The sequence below is a fragment of the Bos indicus x Bos taurus genome, chromosome 4 (assembly GCF_003369695.1).
Source record: "Bos indicus x Bos taurus breed Angus x Brahman F1 hybrid chromosome 4, Bos_hybrid_MaternalHap_v2.0, whole genome shotgun sequence".
Lineage (NCBI taxonomy): Eukaryota > Metazoa > Chordata > Mammalia > Artiodactyla > Bovidae > Bos > Bos indicus x Bos taurus.
The window spans coordinates 28,701,221-28,718,618 of record NC_040079.1 but is presented as its reverse complement, the minus strand read 5'-3'; the positions used below and the strand labels follow the sequence as shown (position 1 = coordinate 28,718,618).

The 17,398-nt window shown below is 37.6% G+C and overlaps 1 protein-coding gene across 4 annotated transcripts in view; it reads right to left on the bottom strand.

Annotated features, from left to right (window-relative positions):
* The window catches only part of GRM8 (glutamate metabotropic receptor 8), an 850,006-nt gene that overhangs the window by 338,719 nt on the left and 493,889 nt on the right, over positions 1–17,398 (bottom strand). For all 4 annotated transcript variants that reach the window (XM_027539090.1, XM_027539089.1, XM_027539092.1 and 1 more), the window contains exon 7: positions 77–277. In XM_027539090.1, coding sequence (XP_027394891.1) covers positions 77–277 — 201 coding nt within the window. The remainder of the gene's footprint in view (positions 1–76; positions 278–17,398) is intronic.

Below are 17,398 nucleotides of genomic sequence, written 5' to 3'. Positions count from 1 at the left end.
ATATTCTATATATAGGGAGAATAGCCACACCCTGTCACTTCTCAAGTGTTTAGATACAAAAAAAGTTGTGACTTACCATTAAAATTTACAGCCCGAATATAACCGAGTAGTTCTTTCCCATCAATGGTACTCATTCGTGGGCAAATGCCAATGTATCCAGGGCAGACATCTTTGTGCATATTGTGCAGGGCATAAGCCATGGAATACACAGCATCAATTACAAATTGGACCTTTCCCTCCTGTTCATAAGATGAATCCCGTGCAATTCGCTCCAGCCCTGTAAGAGAATGGAAATCCATCAACTGGGGTTGCTGCTGCTGCTGCTAAGTCGCTTCAGTCGTGTCCAACTCTGTGCAACCCCAGAGACGGCAGCCCACCAGTCTCCCCCATCCCTGGGATTCTCCAGGCAAGAACACTGGAGTGGGTTGCCATTTCCTTCTCCAATGCATGCAAGTGAAAAGCGAAAGTGAAATCGCTCAGTTGTGTCCGACCTCATGGACTGCAGCCCACCAGGCTCCTCCATCCATGGGATTTTCCAGGCAAGAGTACTGGAGTGGGGTGCCATTGCCTTCTCCATCAACTGGGGTTAGATTTCACTAAAAGATGGAATGAGGGCTAAGATTTTCACCATTTGAGGCACACCTAATGAGATAAAGCTATTTGATTTTACTCTTAGGTTTTTAAACTGGGTATTGAATTTTTATTGGGAAAGAACAGAAACTATTCCATTAGCAACAAAAAGATATAAAGTAAATAAAAGACATATAGTTTCATTATCTTCATTTCCACCTTATTGAGTTCTATTATACTGTACATGTTAGTAATTACCTAGCATTTTGGTAGTGATTTGATCTTTTAAGTAAAATGTGTAGACTGTTGTTCTTTTCATTCACCTCAGCTCCCAGAGCATTATCTAATAAGTGGCTCAAATAAGATCTCCCCCATAACCCCAGGTCTGTCCTTGTTTAGAAAGTGCTGTTTGGGAGCTCTTTTTGTAAATATTAAATGACAATATTTCCTTAAGTGCACTGCTTAACTCTAGGGCTTCCCTGGTGGCTCAGATGGTGAAGAATCCTCCTGCAATGCAGGAGACCCAGGTTTGATCCCTGGGTCAGGAAGATCCCCCAGAGAAGGAAATGGCAACCCACTCTTGTATTCTTGCCTGGAGAATTTCACGGGTAGTGAAGCCTGGCTGGCTACAGTTCATGAGATTGCAGAGTTGGACACAACTCAGCAACCAATAGTTTATCTTTAGAAGAATCATTCAATTTGTTTTCTTCTTAATTTCTTCTCAAATAAAAACTCAATTTTATGTTTTTATTATTTTTTCCAGCTTATTGGTATATAATTCACATATAACACCATAGAAGTTTAAGAAACATATGTGATGATTTAATATACATGCATACTGTGAAATGATTACCACCATAAGGTTAGTTACCATTTGCATCACTCACAGAGTTCCCTTTTGACTCCTTGTGGTGAGAACTTTTAAGATCTATAAGAACTTTCAAGTATATTATATTGTGTTGTTAACTATAGTCTTCTTGCTGTACATTATATAAACGATGCAGAGCTCTTAAAGTGAAGTCATTCAGAATCATTGTTTTAGGTATATTGAGGATTGAGAATTGGCCTTGTAAATTATACCTTTAATTTCATGTTTATCGTTTAACATGTGATATAAATACAGAGTTAAAAATGGAAGATAAATTTGATGTTTAAGTTAGATGAAATATAATTTAGTTATAATCCAACCTTTTCATTCTAAAGATGAGGAAACCAAGATTATGGATGTGAAATTCACTTAGACACACAGAGCAGATACGGGAACCATTCCCACTTCTCCAAATTGACACCAATATTCTCTCAGTTACCAGAAAAATGGGTTAGATGGCAAGAATATTGAACATACAAGGAAAAAAAAAAAAAAACCAGGTCTTTCTCTGTGTGGTGTCTTGTCTCCTAGATCCTAGAATAATCTTTATTGCTTATGTCCAGAATGCCATCAAGTGACTTAAGGACATTGAGGGCTTATTAAGGAAAGCAAAAAGGATCTCCTCTCACTTTCACATTCCCCTAAACTTTATACATCTGGTAACACTGCTGCTGCTGCTGCTAAGTCACTTCAGTCATGTCCGACTCTGTGTGACCCCATAGATGGCAGCCCATCAGGCTCCCCCGTCCCTGGGATTCTCCAGGCAAGAACACTGGAGTGGGTTGCCATTTCCTTCTCCAGTGCATGAAAGTGGAAAGTGAAAGTGAAGTCTCTCAGTCGTGTCTGACTCTTAGCAACCCCACGGACTGCAGCCTACCAGGCTCCTCCATCCATGGGAGTTTCCAGGCAAGAGTACTGGAGTGGGTTGCCAGTGCCTTCTCTGTCTGATAACACTAGGATAGAGCAAAAGCCAGCACTTTAAATTTTCCCATAAATGTCAGTTAGTCAACTTTAATAAACAGTTTTTAAGTTCAACAAATATTATCTTTCCTCACACTAATGCATATTTCCTCTAAATTTAGAGAGGTTAATTTAAGTAGTTATTTTATATTTGGGTCCTATACTCTGACTTCCCTGGTGGTTCAGATGGTAAAGCATCTGCCTACAATGCAGGAGACCCAGGTTCAATCTCTGGGTCAGGAAGATCTCCTGGAGAAGGAAATGTCAACCCACTCCAGTATTCTTGCCTGGAAAATCCCATGGACAGAAGAGCCTGGTGGGCTATAGTCCATGGGGTTGCAAAGAGTCAGACACGACTGAACAACTTTCTTTCTTTCATACTCTGATAAAAACAGTGACTCTTCTCTAGACAAATGTAGTAGTTAATTTATTCATTTTCATTTATCCAATCATTGAACATTTTTTCCTCTGGCCTCACTTATTATGCATGTGTGCTCAGTCATATCTGACTCTTTTCAACTTCATGGACTGCCAGGATTTTCTGTCCATGATATTTCCCAGGCAAGAATACTGGAGTGGGTTGCCATTTCCTTCTCCATGGGATCTTTCTGACCTTGGGGTTGAACCCAAGTCTCCTGCATTGGCAGGCAGATTCTTTAACACTGAATCACCAAGGAAACCTCAATCACTTATTATACTCAGGTCTAAGTGATTGAGGCTCCTAGGTAGTATTCAATGCTTATGTCCAGAATGTCATCAAGTGACCTGTAAAAACAGTCTTTCCAGCTTCTACCTAAAATTTCTCTCCCATGATTTTAACCACAAAATAGACAACTCACAAATAAATATTGAAGAATGGTCACAGCGACCAAAAAGATTCAGTTATTTCTTTAAAGATCTTATCTGGTGGCAAATCACTCTGGTTGTCCAGGACTGAGGAGTCTCTCAGGTCATAGGACCAAAACCTGGACAGTCCTGGGCAGACCAGCATGGTTGCTTATAAAAAAGAGGCATATGACAAGGGAAAGAATACAGTGATAAAAACCTGAAATAACTGCATCGAGGATAGGTCCCTATCTATATACCGAGAAATCTTGTGTCATTTATTTTGCATCACTGAACTGGATAACTGAAAATGAAGACTAGGCATCCCAGAGCAGTTGTTCCCATCTTAGTTATCTTTTTTAAGCACAGATTAAACAGCACCATTCAAACTTAATGAATCAGAATCTCCCAACATGAGGACATGAATAATCTGTAATTTCGAAACATAGATATCTGTTTTCTCTAGTCGAACTACTTATTTCCTTAACTAGTTATAAACTTCAATTAGTTTGAAGGAAGATTAAATATATCCAACTTCACGTTTTTTCTTTTAAAGTCCATAAGGCTGTCTAGTGACTATCGCCACACACATCAATGGATACTATATGACGTTTTTCACAAATCAATGTACATGCATGATGACAAACTAAAAAAATTGACCACTATTACCATTTCTAAATTTTACAAGAAATCATCGGATTTGTTTTCATGCTATTTAGACCCAAACCCAAATGAATTTTTGGGCCAACCGGATGTTTTTCTATTCCTTAAAATTTCAAGTTCATGGTGGGCTGCCGTCTCTGGGGTCGCACAGAGTCGGACACGACTGAAGTGACTTAGCAGTAGCAGTAGCAGTAATGATAGTAAAGATTTTACAGGAGCTAGAGTTTGCCCCTCACTTCCTATATCTGCTTCTCTTATCATCAAAAAGAAGAATTTTGTAAGCTGACAGTGACTCATCAACTTGATTGGCTATAAAATTTCAGTATGCTATAGTTTCTAAAGTTGGTGTTAATGTATTGCTATAAAGTGCTAAATATTGTCAAAGGCTGTGTGTCAGTCATCCATTTAAAACACTGATTGTAAAGTTGTGATGTGTTTTAGTGTTTTGCTTAAAATTAACAACATATAGCTAAGTGATTGTGTGGTGGGAGATGAAGTCAGCCTCATTAATTTTATAGCAAGATTGTTTTATGTTTTCATTAATGAAATCCAAAACTCTGACAGCATCTCATGTCCCTGGAACACAGAGTAAATGCTTATTTGTCTGGGCAATACCACGGAAGGTCCTTTGCACCCCAAGGTGCGTCTTTTGCTTTTAGTCCTTCTTAGTGAAAAGGCAAAACTGCTCTGGTTTGCAAAGTGCTGTATACATTTCAACGTGACTTCCTAAGATGAACCTGGGATGAATTTTAAACTCTTTGATACATGGCTGTTGAGCTTGGTTTTCCAAGACTATCTCGTTTATCAGGAGATAGTTTAGTTTCATAAACTGAGAACGTAGGGGCTATTTTCCTTTTCCTAAAATTGTTATAAAACTCATAATGTTACTGCAGTGATGATCTTATAAACAGTCAATTCAATGGAAAAAATGTAAATCATATTAGACCTTTTATTCCCAGGAAAGCAAACATCCAACCGGTTGAATTTTTTACTACAGTCTTAGCATGTAGTAGATAATTCCACACTCTAAATGTGTAGGTTAAAAACTATTTCTTTATTTAGCTCCTCCCTGACTTTTTCTTCTGTAAGCAGCAAGTATTTTAAATAATTAAATCATTTTCTTGCAGTTGCTGTGAGGAAACTGGTAAGAGAGAAGAGAAGATGTGAGCTGCTCTAAATAAACACATTTATGCATACAGGACCAAATTTACAAGTCATTCTGAATTCCATAAGAACTCTATTTGCCCCAGTCCTCGACACACCAGAGACAGGACTGTCATACTCTGATCCACTTTCCTGACAATGCACATGTATGTAGTAACTGCATAGTCATTCTTAAAACCAGCAGAATCATGCCAAGAACTGCACCACACACTGAAAAGTAATCACTAGCATATCAGCAAACATAAGTCATTTTATACTGAATTTAAACTGATTTTGTTTCAAGGACGCAATAGGGGAAGGATGGGAAAGAAACATTAGCATGTTCAATTAAACAGAAATAACTCCCAGGCACTAAAATATGCAAAAGAATTGTGTGCACCTCCCAAACTGCAGAGGGCCAAAAACATGGGCCCAGTGGTAAGGTGGAAAGACAAACTGACTGATGGAGGTAGCCAGAAGAACAGGACAGACCAGGTGGGCAGATCTGGACTGGGGTACAAGTTGCACAATTCAAAAGACCTGGGACAATTTTCTGAACCTTACTGAACTGGGAAAGTTGCGCACAGGGACCTCTGTGATGGGGTCTCCATCTCTGCAGCCTCATCTGTTGGTACCACCCTACCTTTCTCTGCTCCACTTTCCGGTCCTTGAATATAACCTGAGATATTCAAACCACGGGACTTCACTTAGATGTTCACCCTGTAACTTTCTTCACTGTATCCCAGGCGTCTACATCTCAATCTCCAAGGTTTAGGCTGCAGTAGTGATATTTAATTTTTTTTTTCAATTTAACAGCTCAGATCAGGTCAAGGGGCATCTTAAATATTTAGTTTAAATACTAAATATTGTTTGTTTGAAAACAAAGAACCAAGACTGGTATTTAAAATTACTTCTGCGAATGATATGTAAAGTACTGGGTTGGTCAAAAAGTCTGTTCCAGTTAAGGAAAACCTGAATGAACTTTTTGGCCAACCCAATAAATTGAAACAAATATAAGTTAAAGGTAGAGATACAAGACGGGAGGCAGGGCAGAAATAGGTTGAAACAGTGGATAAGGAAAACAACGAGAGAAAATATATTTTAGAAATTAAATTCACAGTATTTAGAAACCTGATAAAATATGGGAGTATGAGTTGGAGGCAATCAACAACTCAGGAGGTTTGAGGATAGATAGTACATAATGGCACCATTAACAGAATTTGGAAAATCAGATTGTTAGGGGAAGCACACTGACTGAAACCACCCATCCTGGCCAGGCACCATAGTAACCATTTGCAAGAGTTGTTTTATGACAGGAGGTCCTGGTGAAGAACAGGGAACTAACAAGCCACCACTAACCAGAAGAGTTCGGCAAAGGTCAAAAGGAGACACCACATGTCCGACCACCTCCCAGAATCCTTCTCTCTGGCATCCATTTGGCTGAACAAGGCGTGCACCACCAGGAAGGACTCTGAGTCAGAATGATTGGCTAAAGACAACCCAGAAACTAATCCCATCTCCATAAAACATGATACTGCAAGCCACGTGGCAGAGCTGTTCTCCTGGGTTCCCTTACCCTACTGCTCTCCACCCAGGTGCCCTTTCCCAATAAAATCTCTTGCTTTGTCAGCACATGTGTCTCCTCAGACAATTCATTTCTGAGAGTTAGACAAGAGCCAAGTTTCTGGCCCTGGAAGGAGTCCCCCTTCCTGCAACAAGGTGAACAAGAAGGTTCCATTTATTGCAGTTAAAAAGACTGATTTTTCAATTCTATAGTATTTTATATCCTCTATCATATAATTTATATAAGATAAACTTTATATAAATTTATCAAATTATTGAAAGAATACAGGCCCAAATGTCTAGAATAATCGTATAACAGTGAGACAGTTGATTATAACACTGAAATAATTTATACTCCACCTTGGAGTAAAATGGACTTCCCTGGTGGCTCAGATGACAGAGAATCTGCCTACAACGCAGGACACCTGGGATCTATCCCTGGGTTGGGAAGATCCCCTAGAGAAGAAAATGACTACCCACTCCAGTATTCTTGCCTAGAGAATTCCATAGACAAAGGAGCCTGGTGGGCTACAGTTCATGGGGTCACAAAGAGTTGGACTTGACTGAGCGACTAACACTCTTACTTTGGAGTAAAATACCTTATACAGGTGCTGCCTTTAGACCAATGGTTTGCAAATTCAAAGACTTATGCTCAAGTCATGATGCCTCTGACATTTATTTATTTCTCAGTAGAAATTAGAGGACTGAACAAGATGATCAATATGGGTCCCTTCAGTTCTAAAATTCTAGAATCTAGGGCAGCTTCTTTTATTTCTGTTTCCTTCTTACACTTTCCAAGATCACTTGAAGATTGTATGAGGGTGTGACGGAACAGACACTACAAACTCAATTCTCCAAAACAGTTAGGAATATCCAGTAACCAAGACCTGGAAATTCTGCACTAACAAAAAAAAAAGTACCAAATGCCAGCCTGAATTTTTCTTCTTGAATTCTCAGACTGATTAACTGCATCACTACATGTTCATTATTCTTAGACTTGAGCTATATATTGAATTTGGTTCCTCACAAAGGAGAAACATTTTCATTTATCTTTTTAGTTTGATCCAAAGGTTAAAAGAATCAATTATGGAAAATCAATTATGAAGATGTGAAAGGGAAGAATGAGGACACCAACAATTAAAATGGGCAGGACTCTTCACAGATAGCCTCTCTTTGATCATAAATTATCATTATTCCTTTTTTCTTCTTCTTCCTTTTTTTAAAAGGATAAAAGAACTAAGACTCAAAAAGTTGAATAATTTATCCAAGATCATACAAGTTATGACAGTAAGTGGTCAGGTCAGGTCTGACACCAAACCTCTGCCATTTACTGCTTAACTTCCTCCTCCTTTGTGAAGTTTTCTTTGATTCTCTCAGTTCAGGCTTAATTTTTACTTCTCTGAATTCCTATTTAATGTTCAGCCATTATGACTGGCTTATCTCCTAGTAAAGTATAGAGATTGTGTGTTCATGTGTGTCTGTTGTGTGTGTGTGTGTGAATCTTTAAAGAAATTAGCAGAGCATGGATTAAAGAATATTATAAAATAATATACACTTTTACAGAAATCCTAATAAACACTAACAAATATCAACAAATCACAGTCTCTATATTGAAATGCTAAGTGGGGGAAATATATTTCAATAACATCTTAAGCATTTTTTTAAACTACAAAAAAAATTTGTTTGTGAATTTCAACCATATACCAAAGACGAAATTAGCATAAATGACTGAAATTTATAAGCAAGGTGACTGGATATTTGTAGTGAAAATCAAAGTTAATAAGACCTATACCTTTATGTTTATAAAATATAAATGAACATTTTTAGCTTTGGAGGGTAAGAATGTACTTTTGTGCACGTATTTATGTCTAGAGGATTTCTCTAGGAAAACAACACCAAGGTCAAGAGAGAATTGCACACCTAAGGTCCTGCTTCATAGTTTCTATAGTAGGCTTTGTCAAGGACCTTTATAAACAGATGCATTAGACTAGCCAACTAAGTTGAGGCTTGGCTTTATCTATTTACACAGCGCATGAAAAATGAGAAGGTAAGGGTCCTCTATAGAGAATCACCTGCTCTCCATCTTCTTCTGTAATTTAAATATAGTCCCAAGAATTGAAAGCTCTTGGCTGCCTGAGGACACATCAGGAGACACTTGTAAATCAACCAGTGACGAGTGCTATAGCAGCCCACGATAACGTCTCTCCTTTGTGCCTGGCAGGAAACGGAAAATGCTCCAGGCAGGTGCCAGCTGTCCCCTTCAGGTGTTAAATTTTCCATGCAAAGCCCTAGGGTTTTTTTAAAACACTGAAAAACCTAAGGTAAGTGGCAAATAAGATTGAGTGTATCTTCAGGCAAAACCACCAGTTTAAAAGGAAGGTGTTCAGAAGAGAATGTTATTTCGTAGATATATCGAGGTCCCTAAACAAAGAATAGGCATTTGATAAAATTCAAACAGCTGCATTTTTCTACATAATTATGTTAGATCATATACATTAGAGACAAATTTTGATTAAAAACAGTATGTAAAGATGCTGATAAATAGTAGACTTTATCATTAAAGCTCCCCTATTGAAGAATTTGAGTTGCCTCTTCATAATTTCCCCTTCAGGGGACAGGATTTCAAGGGTTTTCAATTTGAAATGCCCCATCTTCTACTCGAAAGTATATTATACTTGTCATTGCAGACCCTATGACACACTTTAAGATTTGCCTTAAACATTTTTTCTAATTATAAAAGTAAATCACAGTCTTTGTAGAAAAGTGAGGGGGAAAGTATAAAGAAGAAAATAGAGAATATTTATTGATCTACAATATTAACCAATATTTGCACACTGGTCTATTGCCTCACATCATTTTTCTTTCCCTCTTTATTTCTAAAAATTAAGATAATTCTGGTATAGTTTTAAAATATGCACTATTCACTTCACCTTTAATGAGGATTTCCCCATATTTTAGGAAAGCATGGTTTTCCTACCACTTGAAATATAGTTCACTTAATGGATTCAGGTGTCTGCATTTAATTCCTGATATCCAAAGTGATATTAGGTGTAAGGTAAGGATCTGATTTTATGTTTTCTAAATTGCAAACCGATTCTCCTATTGAATGAATATTCTTTTTTCCCATTAATTTATATAAAGGCACTTTTAACACATATCAGACTCATACATTCTTGGATATATACATATGGAAACTCTGGTCTAAGATGCTTGTCTCTTAACATACCAATACTCCTTTATTATTCTCTTTCTTGCTTTTTACAAATGTAATTCTATAGATTGTACCATCTGTTCATGCAAATTCTATCAGTAGTTTTATTTTTTTTTAATTCTTGATAATTTTTACAAATAAACTTTAGAATTATTTAAACTAGTTTCAGTAATTGAATCTTTTCTTAGAATTGCATCCTAAGAAATTTCTTAGAATTTCTAAGTTAGTTGTAGAAGACTTGCTGTAGAGCTGCACTATTCAAGTGTTCCCATTTGTGGACAGAGGATTTCTACTTATCCAAGTCTTTTGGAATCCTCAGACAGATATGTTACTTGCTCATTTCCTTTCAAGTAATTCCTCAATATTTTGTGGTTTTGAACTTTATCAAGTAGAGTTTTTCATTTTATTTTTAACTGATTCTTCATGGTATAATTCCTAAATTCCAATTTACTTTTAATGCTCAACATTTTCTTCTCTCCTTATTTAAACTCTATGCATCCAAGAAGTCCCAGATTAAGTCCTCTCTCTTCTACAAAACAAAAAATCTCAAACAATATGGGCTCTGAGATCAGAAGATGAAAATTTGAGACTTTGCCTCTGAGTTATTCTTTATTCAGAAAATAGGAATGTACACTTATTGTGCATGGCTATTGTAAGCACTGAGATAATGTAGAGGATCTGAAATATTACATAGTGAATAAATGGACACCATTATTTGTTATGTGGGGCTATAACATGGTTCATCTTCCATAATGTGCAACACTTTTCCAATTACACAAACGAAATCACAATATAAACCCAGGATATAGGTTCATATACTCATTCAATAAGTATAATGAAGGCAATTTAGTTAAGTGATTAGGAACTACCACTCTGCAGCCAGTCTGCCTGGGTTCAAATCTCAGCATCACCAATTATTATCAATGGGACTTTAAGTTCCCAAATACCTCATGCCTCAGTGTTCTTATCTGTAAAATGGGATAGTAATAGTATCTCACCCCATAGGGACTGTCATATTTAAATGAGTTAACATATATAAGGCAGTGTTGAAAATCAGACCAGATCAGATCAGTCGCTCAGTTGTGTCTGACTCTTTGCGACCCCATGAATCGCAGCACATCAGGCCTCCCTGTCCAACACCAACTCCCAGAGTTCACTAAGACTCATGTCCATCGAGTCAGTGATGCCATCCAGCCATCTCATCCTCTGTCGTCCCCTTCTCCTCCTGCTCCCAATCCCTCCCAGCATCAGTCTTTTCCAATGAGTCAACTCTTTGCATGAGGTGGCCAAAGTCCTGGAGTTTCAGTTTTAGCATCAGTCCTTCCAAAGAAATCCCAGGGCTGATCTTCAGAATGGACTGGTTGGATCTCCTTGCAGTCCAAGGGACTCTCAAGAGTCTTCTCAAACACCACAGTTCAAAAGCATTAATTCTTCGGTGCTCAGCTTTCTTCACAGTCCAACTCTCACATCCACACATGACCACTGGAAAAACCATAGCCTTGACTAGATGGACCTTTGTTGGCAAAGTAATGTCTCTGCTTTTTAATATGCTGTCTAGATTGGTCCTAACTTTCCTTCCAAAGAGTACGCATCTTTTAATATCATGGCTGCAGTCACCATCTGCAGTGATTTTGGAGCCCAGAAAAATAAATTCTGACACTGTTTCCACTGTTTCCCCATCTATTTCCCATGAAGTGATGGGACCAGATGCCATGATCTTCGTTTTCTGAATGTTGAGCTTTAAGCCAAGTTTTTCACTCTCCACTTTCACTTTCATCAAGAGGCTTTTTAGTTCCTCTTCACTTTCTGCCATAAGGGTGGTGTCATTTGCATATCTGAGGTTATTGATTTCTCCCAGCAATCTTGATTCCAGCTTGTGTTTCTTCCAGTCCAGCATTTCTCATGATGTACTCTGCATAGAAGTTAAATAAGCAGGGTGACAATATACAGCCTTGACGAACTCCTTTTCCTATTTGGAACCAGTCTGTTGTTCCATGTCCAGTTCTAACTGTTGCTTCCTGACCTGCATACAAATTTCTCAAGAGGCAGGTCACGTGGTCTGGTATTCCCATCTCTTTCAGAATTTTCCACAGTTTATTGTGATCCACACAGTCAAGGCTTTGGCATAGTCAATAAAGCAGAAATAGATGTTTTTATGGAGCTCTCTTGCTTTTTCCATGATCCAACGGATGTTGGCAATTTGATCTCTTGTTCCTCTGCCTTTTCTAAAACCAGCTTGAATATCAGGAAGTTCACAGTTCACATATTGCTGAAGCCTGGCTTGGAGAATTCTGAGCATTACTTTACTAGCGTGCGAGATGAGTGCAACTGTGCAGTAGTTTGAGCATTCTTTGGCATTGCCTTTCTTTTTGATTGGAATGAAAACTGACTTTTTCCAGTCCTGTAGCCCCTGCTGAGTTTTCCAAATTTGCTGGCATATTGAGTGAAGCACTTTCACAGCATCATCTTTCAGGGTTTGGAATAGCTCAAGTGGAATTCCATCACCTCCACTAGCTTTGTTCATAGTGATGCTTTCTATGGCCCACTTGACTTCACATTCCAGGATGTCTGGCTCTAGGTCAGTGATCACACCATCGTGATTATCTGGGTCATGAAGATCTTTTTTGTACAGTTCTTCTGTGTATTCTTGCCATCTCTTCTTAATATCTTCTGCTTCTGTTAGGTCCATACCATTTCTGTCCTTTATCGAGCCCATCTCTGCATGAAATTTTCCTTTGGTATCTCTGATTTTCTTGAACAGATCCCTAGTCTTTCCCATTCTGTTGTTTTCCTCTATTTCTTTGCATTGATCGCTGAAGAAGGCTTTCTTATCTCTTCTTGCTATTCTTTGGAACGCTGCATTCAGATGTTTATATCTTTCCTTTTCTCCTTGGTTTTTCACTTCTCTTCTTTTCACAGCTATTTGTAAGGCCTCCCCAGACAGCCATTTTGCTTTTTTGCATTTCTTTTCCACTGGGATGGTCTTGATCCCTGTCTCTTGTAGTTCTTGTCAAGAACCTCATGCCACAGTTCATCAGGCACTCTATCTATCAGATCTAGGCCCTTAAATCTATTTCTGAACTACTATATAAGGGGATGTTGTTATCATCTTTATTGTCTATCATCATTTGTCCTTGTACGATATACTAAGCACTGAGCTGGATACAATGGTAAATCAAAACTCACCTAGTCCCTGATGTCATATGCACGATACTGGATGCTTGGGGCTAGTGCACTGGGACAACCCAGAGGGATGGTATGGGGAGGGAGGAGGGAGGAGGGTTCAGGATGGGGAACACATGTATACCTGTGGCGGATTCATTTTGATGTATGGCAAAACCAATACAATATTGTAAAGTTAAAAAATAAAATTAAATTAAATAAATAAATAAATAAAAGTTGAGTCAGTCACACATTAATGTAGTTACTGGCACATATTAATTGTTCAATAAATATTATCTATTATTATTGTTAAAAAAAAAAAAAGATCTAAATGATTGGGTGAGAAAGGGAAGTAAGGGGAGCACAAAAGGCAGGGTGACCGTAATTATGAAGAAATCTTGAACTTGTAATGAATAAACTAGCAATGCTCATACTAAAACAACCCTAAAAATCAGCCACTCTGCTGTTTTTAAACTTTTATGCCATGACCTATGAGTGGTTCTTAAAATCAGTGTAGTGAGTCACAAACAGCATACCTTTAAAGAAAAGAGTAATCAAGCACATCACGTATAGTAACAGGAAGTAATAGTTCTTGAAGCTTTTACTTCAGTTGCAAGATATGTGTGTACTGGGTTGCCATGTACAACAAAGTACTAATCTTCAGTGAAGTAAAAAAGAAAAAAATGGAAACTCACAGACCTAGTCCAGTCTTCCTCTTTTACAAACAATGAAACTAAGGTAGAGGAACACTGAGTGATGTCTTTAGCTCTGATAGCTGATCAAGAGATAGAACCATGATAGAACCTTAACCACTTCATGCATGGCTCTTCCCTTCCTATCACTTTGCCTCTTTTCAGCTGCATTTTTGCTCCCTTCATAATTGAGTTCCACCAAGAATAAGTAAAACTTAAGGGAACCTCTAAATGAGTTTGCCCATCATGAAATGAAAAGCCTTAAAAGAATTACTGAGTGAATTACAGGAAGAAATGAAGAGGTGAGTTATGGTAGGGCTCTCACGCCAACTTAACAAGAGTATCAGTGGAAACCAATAACATTCAAAGATGCATGTTTTTTTGGTTAAAAAAAAAAAAAAAGCCAAAAATATAAAAGCCAAGGATTTGATGACAGAAACTTAAAAAAAAAAGAAAACCTGAGGTACTTTGAGTATAAGATGCAAATCTTTGAAATGGACATTTTAGGGTGTCTGTCTGTAGTCCTGGACTACCCAACTGCAAAAGGAAAACAATCATTGCCTCTGTACAATGTGGTCCATCCTTGGGTGACTGACTGGGTCCTTCACTTCTCTTCCCAATCTTAGGGGTCACAGCACAGGCGTAGGTATAATGCCAGAGGCTGATTAAAGCAGGTCGCAATCTGTCTGGGAGAGTTTCTGTGTCATCCTTCATAGGGACAGGGACCAGACAAGATGACCTCTCTTGCTGCCTTCCAATTAATTCAATCAGCCTCTGCTTCTATCAGACACCTTAAGCGATGCAAACCATCTACTCAACACCAAGTCCTCACCAGGAATCAGTAAACATAGAGGCTGCAGACTGTGCTTAATGAACAAGTGGGATTCATCTTTCAGTGACCATTCTTGATTTACAGCTTGTTTCTAAATAGTATTTTTTCTCTCCTAATGATCTGAAACTTCATGAAGGTTGGTGACTGGATCTGCCTCCTGAGAATACCCACTGGGCATAGTATGGTGCCTAAATACATCTTAAGTGAGTATCAATGTCTGTTAAAGCAACTTGCATCAAGTTTCTTTCTAAAGAAGGCTTATATCAATAAAATAATCCCAATTAGCTGTGCATAACACCTCCATCTCCTTTGTTTTAATATTCTATGAAGTGTTACTCCAGGAAACTATTATGGGATATAATAAAGTTCAACTTGGAAAACTTCTGTCAAATAAACTAAAGCTATGCCTTTCATTTTTATGTTCAAATAAATGTACATAAAAGATAGCATCAGTAGGGGTGTTCTGTTTTTTGTTTCTCTCCACTCAGACTGGTAGGATAATTTCCATAATAGAGGAAACAGAACATCTGAGACTAACTGTCTTAGACAGTGTTGAAACAACAGATCCACGATGAGGTAAGTGTTCATTTCAAACTCCTTATAAATCAGGAACCTGTGACTGTACTTGTTCACTTCCTAAATAATCAATAAAACATCAGTATTCATTAAGCCAAACTGATACACACAGTTGCCCAAGATCAAACATTGTGGTTTTTTACTAGAAATTTACAACAGAGTAGATTTGCTTCACATCATTTTTTTAAAAAATCTAACTGGTATAAACTGTAGTTTCCTTCACCATTATATATAAACTTAATAATAGCTCATGATTTAGTGTGAGTCCTGTGTGGACCTAGAATACCTATATGGACCTTTCCAAGACAAACGTGGAATTCTAGCTTTGTAACCCTGAAGACTGTTCTGGCAACCAGCTCTGGTTTGAACTGGAAAGTCAGAGCACAGCCAGATGGACTCTCCCATTATTACCCCTGTATGTGAATGCAAAGAAAAAAAAAAAAATTGAAAATATTTCCATCTTTAAACTTTTAATGCATGCAAATGCAAAAAAGAATTGAAAATATTTTCATCTTTAAACTTTCATCACATGCTTTAAATACCAAAACACATTTTGTGAGGAAAATTATAAATAGAATTTGATATATTTAGAACCAATGTGAAAATTGTATCCTGAGATGCACTTTTAAATTTATTTCTTTAAAATCTGCTTTTTTGAGTCTGTTCCCAGTGGTTTATTTTTACTCCCCAAATTATGTTACTAGTATCAAGGACTTGAGTAGAAAACAGGGAGATATGATAAAGGAAACATGTAGATTTAATGGCTCAAATGTACAAATTTTCATAAACAGTCTTCTTTTTAGAGGCTAAGACGAAGAGACATTCAATGGGATCTACTGTGAGCCAACATCCATGCTAGACAAGTAGGATATGTTTTTACACAATCCCTATAATAACTCCATGAAGCAAATTTTATTATTCTTTCCATTTTTTAAGATGAGGATGTACGTACATACTAACTTGCTTCAGTCATGTCTGACTTTTTGCAACCCTATGGACTGTAGCTTGCCAGGCTCCTCTGTCCATGGGATTCTCTAGGCAAGAATACTGGAGTGGGTTGCTATGCCCTCATCCAGGGGAATCTTCCCTATCCAGAGACCAAACCCACATTTCTTATGTATCCTGCATTACCAGGCAGGTTCTTTACCATGAGTGCCACTGAGGAAGCCCCCCATGCACAGAGTAACATCTCAGTAAATGTACCCTCCATTCCATCCCTCCATGCTTGTCATCTCAGAATCAAAGGGTCCTTTCTTCTGCCATGTAATGAAAAGTTACAAATAGACTTAGGTCCTACCCCTACTGATTACCTCTTGTGGCAACCTCTTATCCTTCACTTTCTAAGTACAATCCTATAGCCAATTATGTTCCTTCATAATAACTAATTATTCTATCCCACACTCTAATGGCTTAATAATAAATATGATAAATAAAGAAGACTCAACGCCTCTCTATAGTTATTATAATTAGCATGTATAGACTTTTTGTTGATTAACTGGATGTGTTGATCTCATTTGGAAAAAGATCAGATTAATGTGACAAAGTGCTTTTGAACTGCATGGCTGTTTTTCACTCTTTTTCTCAGTTAAGTTCACAGATGGAGTCATTTTCAGTCTGCTGTATTCTCAGTCTGCAAATGCTCTTTTCCTCACAATATTGACTCTTTTCTACCCTCATAGTCAGGGGCTATGTCTAACCAAGTTATGAGGGAGACCAATTTCATTTCCAATTCTTCTTGCTTCTGTAGTTCTTGATCATGTTTCTCCTCTAAACAGCCATGCTTTCCTGTCCCTTCATTCCTGCCCAACAAGTGCCTGACACCAGCAAGATAAACCGATTCACAAAGAGATATTCATGGCTGATAATGTTCAAGGTGAGACCAGCCTGAGATTATTTTCTTGACGTGCCTTCACTTCTGGAATGTTTGTAATCAGCATATTGTATGTAAGAAAGAATTGCCAAATATAGATGGCCATTTATTTCAACTATTCCAATAATGATCCTCTCCCCAGATTTCTAGGAATCAACAAAGAGGGGAGGGACAACTCCAGCCAAATTCTACAGTATTCCTTTTTTATCAGATACTAGTCAACTGAAATTACTTATGGAAAAAACATTTAGCTTTAAAAAGATTTCCTATGTATAACTTTTATTAATAACATTTCTACCTTTCTTCAAAGATAAAAATTCACTATTAAAAATACAGAAAAAACATTATCAAATATTATCAAACCAATTGCTATTTTCCTCTCAATCTAATTAAAAAAAACCCTGCCTATCAAGATCTTTTATTCCTGTCATAGTTTCAAAATGATGAATAATTTTCTATTTAC